General features: G+C 39.6%; 1 protein-coding gene across 1 annotated transcript; it reads left to right on the plus strand.

Annotated features, from left to right (window-relative positions):
* The first annotated feature begins 3,129 nt into the window (after positions 1–3,129).
* On the plus strand, positions 3,130–7,737 carry GEMIN6 (gem nuclear organelle associated protein 6). The gene is made up of 3 exons (XM_007116328.4): positions 3,130–3,214; positions 3,806–3,949; positions 6,822–7,737. The coding sequence occupies exons 2-3, from the start codon at positions 3,825–3,827 to the stop codon at positions 7,195–7,197; spliced, it is 501 nt and encodes a 166-aa protein (XP_007116390.1). The 5' UTR covers positions 3,130–3,214; positions 3,806–3,824; the 3' UTR covers positions 7,198–7,737.
* The last annotated feature ends 238 nt before the right edge of the window (positions 7,738–7,975 follow it).

Here is a 7,975-nt window from a genome sequence, read left to right on the forward strand (position 1 = left end):
AGGCATGTGGGATCTTCCCGGACCGGGGCGCGAACCCATGTCCCCTGCATCGGCAGGTGGACTCTCAACCACTGCGCCACCAGGGAAGCCCTCAAATCATTTTTATCCTAGGAAAAAATTCTGTCTTCACTCTACTGCTGGGAAAATAGATCTGCCCTCTTTGTGGTAGACAGGGCTGGATAGGGCTAGGCTGGGCTGGGCTGGTCAGATAATCAATTTGGAGCCGCTGCCTCCCAAGAACTGACTTTCCATTTGGAAAGCGGTTCTGGAATTTTTTCCGCCTAATACCACTGCTTTGTTTTAGTAGAAAGGCTACATTTTACATAAAGTTGTATGCTGTATATGCTCTATACCTCCCTATTTTCCCCACATCCAATTTCTCTGCATCCTTTTTAATACACCAATTTAACCATATCATTCCATTACTCACATATCTCCCATTGTCTTTGGTCTGTTTATTCACTCATAAAAATGAGTTAATATTTGAAAGTTCTTAGAATAGTGCATGGCACATATTAGGTGCTATATAACTTAATACAATATAATTTTTATTAAGAAATAAAAATTCAATTCAAATTGAGCATCTTACTATAATACCAAGCAATCTGCTAGAGGTGGTGTATATGGCAGTAAATAAAACAGACATGGCCCCTGCCCTGAGAGTTTACAGGGCTTTCCTAAGTGACTGTGTATGTCTCAGTCATGAAAATTTAGCACTGACAGGATCTTGGGTCATCTAATCCCATGTTTTCATTTATGGATGAGGAAACTGAAATTTAAGAAGGCAAATGACTTTCAAAATCATACAGCTGCAAAAAAAAAATCATACAGCTGGTAGGAGCACAGTCAGTGGTGTGCAGGAGCCAGGACACTACAGGATTTAACCAAATTGAAACCAGTGTTGCTAAAACCCCTTGTCCACTGTTCTTCAATCCAGCCCAAACCTCCCTTGATCAGGTTCTGTATCCCATAGACACAGAATTTTTTGTGGGTGTTTCTCATTGCCTACAAATCAAGTTCAAGGGGTACATGTTTAAAAAGCTTTTCTAAGGATGCCTTCCCCGCCCCTTCACATTTACTACCACCTCCAGGTAGAATGCTAGCATACTTGGTTACAAGTACAAGAAGACGTTATCAACTCCCCAAAGGCAAAACATTCTTACAATTAGTTTAATTCCTAGTTCTCAACAGAAAGCGTAGCATGTATATGTACACAATATATGCTTGATAAATAAACAGAGATAAAGAATGGATATTTCTAATGCATTCTATTTATTGAATGAATGGAAAAGCAAGAACACTAAAAAAATCTTGGGCCAAAATGACCAGGGTTATTTTCTTCTGACCGTTCATGAAATATACTCAGTAAATTACCACTCCCACCCCCACTTCATTTTTTACCTACTTTTAAGACTCAACACTGTGAACTGAAATTTGTGATAGTTTAGCCAGGGCAGGGCGGGTTTATCTTTGCACTATGATAAAGAAAACAGCATAAGACTATTGACAATTATGTTGTTATGTTTTTAACTTCTGATTTTCCTCAGGGAATTTAAGAAACGTTTATTTAGAATGTATTTCTTACTAAACTAAATGTGCTCCAAAATCTAAAATAAGCAATTTTGGTCTTGGCAGAGGAAAGGGTTAAATGTGAAGGTTTGAGAGAGAGGTAGATCTTAGGAAGGAGATGGATGGAGTGGGTGGGGAAAGAGAGGGAGAAGAGTAGAGAATGTGAGAGAAGGGACATCAACTGGAGATGAGGGAGCCTCCAGGGGGACCAAGAGCAGGAGTTGACCAGGGAAAGGAAGACCCACACTCTCTGAACTCAGTGAGGACAGGCTGCAGGAGAGGGTCTTTCTGAGAACTTGTGTAAGGTAATGCGCTGGACTCATTCTATTAGAAGTCAGCGATTTGTATCAGTGGATACTGGGAATGAGACTTTAGTTTACTTAGGAGCCTAAAGGGAGAGGGGAGAGAAGGGAGGGAAATGGCCCTGTCTCACTCATTGCTTTACAGGGGGTAACTTTAAGCTTGAGGCTAGCTTTTACCTGTAGAAAACAAAGGCCAAAGTCTTTCATTCTGCAGTATAGATAGTAGGCTTAAAACGCAAATGACCAATTGTCACAAATTGGTTTTATCTTTTAGACTGAATTTTTATGAGTTCAAATATTTTACTTCACAGTACCATAACAATAATAACTGCTATTTATATTAGCTCTTTGTAGATTTAAAGAGGACTTTAACTGATAAGTTAGATTTTGTAGATTAGATGGCAAAATCTAATCTATGAAAGCCACATTAATATCCTAAGCCAATCATTCAATGAGTGAAGGTTTGGGGAAGGATTATTTGAAATGATGACATTAAGAAACAATAACTTCAAGGATTATATGCAAGTCAAATCCCAAGTAGACAGGGGAAAGCGGATTAACTGTGTCGGTGTTTTCTGTACCGTGGTTTGACAGTCCTTTAACTCAGTTTTTGTAAATCTCCCTTGGTGTTCACATTTGCAGGAATTCAATCAACATTTACCGCCTTGTACCATTTTTTAGGATCATAGTCTGGAAAAAATTCTGGACCATGCCAGAAGCCAACGAAGTACTCTGGTGACCAGAAATCTGTGGTGGAAGCGAGTCTCTTGCACTTTTCCACTCCCGCGTTTATTCAACCCAATCCTACGCTTTTTTTCAAGCTCCTGCACACCCTCAGGACTGTACCAAAGGCACATCCCAAAAGAGTAGACATCTTAATTGCCTTACACAGGCCAAAGAAGAAATACATTGGTTCTGTGGCTCTTCTCCAAGGCACTGTCACCTCACACTTCTAGAGCTTTAGGATTTACCTGGAGGGTTCATGGCAAAAGTGGAATCCCACTTCCACTCCCAAGGAAGAGGTGGCACGAGAATTTCCTCTTAAAATGTCCATCGTGGCAGTGAAAGGCGGACCCTAGCAAACAAGAAATCTTCTTCTTATTATTATTACAAAAAAATCTTAGCCCCTCTCCGCACCCTGCACCCCGCTTTCATCACCCCAGGCCTCGGGACTCTCAGACCTCGAGGTGTGACCAAGGCCACGGACTACAAAACAGAGAATTCTGGGGGAAGGAAGTGACGACACGGCGCAAAGCACGCTGGACTCCGGCAGGCTCGGCTCAAGAGACTCCTTCCTTCCAGCGCGGTTCCTGAGGACCTGGCGGTGCTAGGAGTTTTAACTGGTATTTTTCTCATTTGTCAGGATTACACGTTAAGTATCACCTGGCTTGAGTACAGCTCTAAGTATCATGCGGCTTCGGGTTACCAGGGCATCAGCTCTAGAGCCTTAGCTGCTGCCCCTTCGTTTACGCATCCTCCAAACAAATTTTAAGATGAAAGTGTCACAGATCCGGGGTCCTCTACCTGGCGGGATCTAGCGGAGACACAGAGCCAGAGAGGGTATGGGTGGACATCAGAGGAGTTTTCTTTTTCATTTTTGGCTAAGAGTCGTGTGGCGTGAGCTCCTTTGATTGAAGGAGAGCAGAGTTCAAGGATTTGAGCATCTGCAGACTGGAGATCAAAGCCAGCGTGAAGGCGATCTGGAATGGGATTGGGAGGTGAAATAGAAGTGTGCCAGATAAGTTACCCCAGACTGGGCCCCGCGGCAACTCGATGTCCCCGTGGCTTTCAGACTGAATAGTAAAATTTAACTGTCTTTCTGATATGAAACTTGAGGCAAATTGCAGGTGTTCTCTACCTCTAGAATGGAGATTGGGGAAAGACATTTGCCTGGGTGGGACATATATATTAATCCGAACTGGTGGTTGTTTTAGATCTAGCCAGCTGGCAACCATGAATGAATGGATGAAGAAAGGCCCCTTAGAATGGCAAGATTACACTTACAAAGAAGTCAGAGTGACAGCCAGTGAGAAGGAGTATAAAGGATGGGTTTTAACCATAGACCCAGTCTCTGCCAAGTGAGTATGGGTCCTGCTTCCCAGAAATCACCCCTTTGCACTGTTACATCCATACTAAGAAAGCAGATAAATGAAAGGCTAATTATTCCCACATAAGAATTTAATTTCCTTTGAATCTAAGTACTGTTCTAATTATAGATTTCTGTCAGACCAACCAAGTTCGTAGAAATGGGCCACTCCTTTTTTATTACATTTTATTGGAAAATTTCAAATGTACACAAATGTGAAGAGAGTAGTATAATGAACACTAATCTTATTCCCCCTTCCAAATATTTTAAAGCCAATTAGACATAATTTTGTTCATAAATCCTTCAATATCTCTCTTAGCAGATTCAGACTCTCTAATAAATGTAACCACAATACCATTATAACACCTAGCAAAAGTAATAACTCTAATATTAGCTAATTCCTAGTTTGAATTCAGATTTTCCTGATTGTCTCCAAAGTATCTTTTTAAGCATATCAATTTGTTGATATGTCTCTGAAGAACCTTAATCTATAACTATACTTTCTCTCTCTTTGGTTTTCCATGTCATTTATTTGTTGAAGAAATGGAATCATTTGTCTATAGAATTCAACACACTCTGGATTTAGCTCATTGCATTTATCATGGTATAGTTTAACATGTTCTTTTATCCTTCGTATTTCCTATAAACTGGTATTCATAACTAGAGGTTTGATTAGGATCAGATTTATTTTTTACAAGGCAACTTTAAAGGTGGTGATCCACACACTTTATTTTGGAATGATTTTAGATTTACAGAAAAATTGCAAAGAAAGTACAGAGAGTACCTATATACCCAGCTTCCCTAATGTTAACAGTTTACACAACTGTCAAACATTTGTTGGAATTAAAAATTTACACTCACTAAACTACAATCATTTGGATTTTATCAGTTTTTCCACTAATGGCCTTTTTCTGTTCTGGAATCCAGTCCAAGGTCCTACATTACATTTAGTCATCTTGTCTCCTTAATCTTCTCTGATATGTGACATTTTTTCAGTCTTTACTTGTTTTTCATGACCCTGACACTTTTGAAGTGTTCTGGTGAGGTACTTTATAGAATCTCTCTCAATTTGGGTTTGTGTGATGATTTCTTTTTTTTTTTTTTTTTTTTTTGGCTGCGTCGTATGGCTTGCGGGATCTTAGTTCCCTAACGAGGGAATGAATGCGGGCCCTCGGCAGTGAAAGTGCAGAGTCCTAACCCCTGGCCCGCCAGGAAATTCCCTGTGATGTTTTCTCATAGACTGGGGTTATAGGTTTTTGGGTAAAGTACCACAGAAATGAAATTCACATCACGTCCCATTGCATCACATCATGTCATACACCATATCATATCATATTTTAGTTAGGATTTTTCCATTTGTATTCATGAGTGAGATTAGCTTATAGTTTTATTTTTTAATCCTGTTCTTCTCTGCTTTTGGTATCAAGGTTATATTAGCCTCATTAAATGAGTTAAGGCATAGTCTCCTTTTTATAGTCCATAGGAGAATTTGGTTGGATTAGAAATGTTTGGTCCTTGAAAATTTTATAGAACTTCCTGGTAAAATTGTCTGGGCCTTTTTTCCCCCCTCCATGGGAAGATTTTAAACTGGTTATTTCAGGTTTTTAAAAAAAGATTATAGGACTATTTATATTCTCTCTCTCTTTTTTTTTTTTGAGTCAGTAGTAGAAATTTATATTTTCTAGGAAGTTTTCTGTTTTCAATTTCAAAATTATTGGCCTAAATTTGTTCTTAATATTTTATACTATTAATTTTTGCTACCTTATTCCTAATATTATTTATATGTGCCTTCTTTCTCTTTTTATTAATCTTGCCTGAGTTTTGTGAAATTTATAAATCTTTTTCAAAGAACCAGCTTTTGGCTTTGATGATCCTCTTATTGACTCTTTTTTTAATTGAAGTATAGTTGATTTACAATATTGTGTCAATCTCTGCTGTACAACAAGGTGACTCAGTTATGCACATATATACATTCTTTTTAATATTCTTTTTCATTATGGTTTATCACAGGATATTGAATATAGTTAGTTCCCTGTGCTATACCTTAGGACATTGTTGTTTATCAATTCTAAATGTAATAGTTTGCATCTACCAACCCCAAACTCCCAGTCCATCCCTGTCCCTCTCCCCCTCCACCTTGGCAACCACAAGTCTGTTCTTGATGGCTATGAGTCTGTTTCTGTGTTTGTTTGTTTTCCTGTTTTGTTTTTTCTTTTGGCCACGCCAGGTGGCTTATGGATCTTAGTTCCCCAACCAGGGATTGAACCCGTGCGCTCGGCAGTGAAAGCACAGAGTCCTAACCACTGGACTACCAGGGAATTCCCTGTTTCTGTGTTGTAGATAGGTTCATTTGTGCCATATTTTAGATTCCACATAAAAGTGATATCATATGGTATTTGTCTTTTTCTGACTTACTTCACTTAGTATGACAATCTCTAGTTGCATACTCTTTTGTTTTCTCTCTCATTAATTTTGTGCTGTGTTATTTTCTTTGGTCTGCTCTGAAGGAGAGTTATTCAGTTGCTTTTTAACTCTAAAAGTTAAATCTGTACCCTATCTTCTTTCCTAATACACATTTAAAGCATTCATAACTCTTTAAGTAATGCTTTAATGACATCCCACAATGATTAGCTTTAGGCTGGACAAAAGGCTTAGAGTTTAGGACCGTCAGAGAATTCGTATTGAACAAGTGAAAACATTTGGTGGTGAGAGGATTAATTTAAAACGGGGAAGAGCATTCCCTATTGTTCTACTGACCTGTTGGGGGTTGATGCTGACTCTCATTTCACTGCTTCTTCCATAGTTTTATGGGCCTTTTGGTTTTTCTTTTGCAACTGTGCTCTGAACTTACTTTTCCTCCATAGTATTGTCCTTGTGAACTTCCTTGAAGATGGCAGCATGTCTGTGACCGGAATTATGGGACATGCTGTGCAGACTGTTGAAATTGTGAATGAAGGGGACCATAGCGTGAGAGAGAAGCTGATGCATTTGTTCATGTCTGGAGACTGTGAGGCGTACAGCCCTGAGGATCTGGAAGAGAGAAAGAACAGCCTGAAGAAATGGCTGGAGAAGAACCACATCCCCATCACTGAAGAGGGAGATTCACGAAGGACTCTCTGTGTGGCTGGGGTCTTGACTATAGACCCACCATATGGTCCAGAAAATTGCAACAGTTCTAATGAAATTATTTTGTCCCGTGTTCAGGATCTTATTCAAGGACACCTTGCAGCTTCCCAATGAGAGGCCAAGAACTATGGATGCACTGATTGAAATGAGACTTCATTTTTTGAAAATTCTTTGTGGTTTTTGGTAAAACCAAAGATGGGGATTATCAGTGCTAATAAGTGAACTGGGCAAGGATGACATCACAAACAAATAAAATTAACATAGGGACATCATAATTATAAGAGCCTTTCCTTTTTTTTTTTTTTTTTTTTTTTTGCGGTACGCGGGCCTCTCACTGTTGTGGCCTCTCCCATTGCGGAGCACAGGCTCCGGACGCGCAGGCCCAGCGGCCATGGCTCACGGGCCCAGCCGCTCTGCGGCATGTGGGATCTTCCCAGACCGGGGCACGAACCCGTGTTCCTTGCATTGGCAGGCGGACTCTCAACCACTGCGCCACTAGGGAAGCCCGAGCCTTTCCTTTTGATGGAGATACACCTCCATTTCTGTTAGGCAAGAAATGTATGTGAAAAAAATGCAACATGTTAGATTCAATATAAAATGATAAGGTAAAATCACAGTCTTGTTACATCCCTTGCACTAACTAGATGTGTCTGTTTTAAAACGTTTATTTAAAAAAAATTTTTGGTGTAATGATGTAATAGCTTTTGAATCAGAATATATGCTTTTTTTGGTTGAAACTTGAACGTTTTGGTAAAATCTTAACACATAAACCTTATAAACTCTCAAAGCCTTAAAAAGTGAGCACTGGCTGATATCTCTGAGGAAAAAGGTAAGTGTGGCAGGTACTCTGCTGCTGAGCTCAACCCAGTTCTTTTGCCTGATGGGTTCAGCC

Source organism: Physeter macrocephalus, chromosome 12, assembly GCF_002837175.3.
Source record: "Physeter macrocephalus isolate SW-GA chromosome 12, ASM283717v5, whole genome shotgun sequence".
Taxonomy (NCBI): Eukaryota; Metazoa; Chordata; class Mammalia; order Artiodactyla; family Physeteridae; genus Physeter; species Physeter macrocephalus.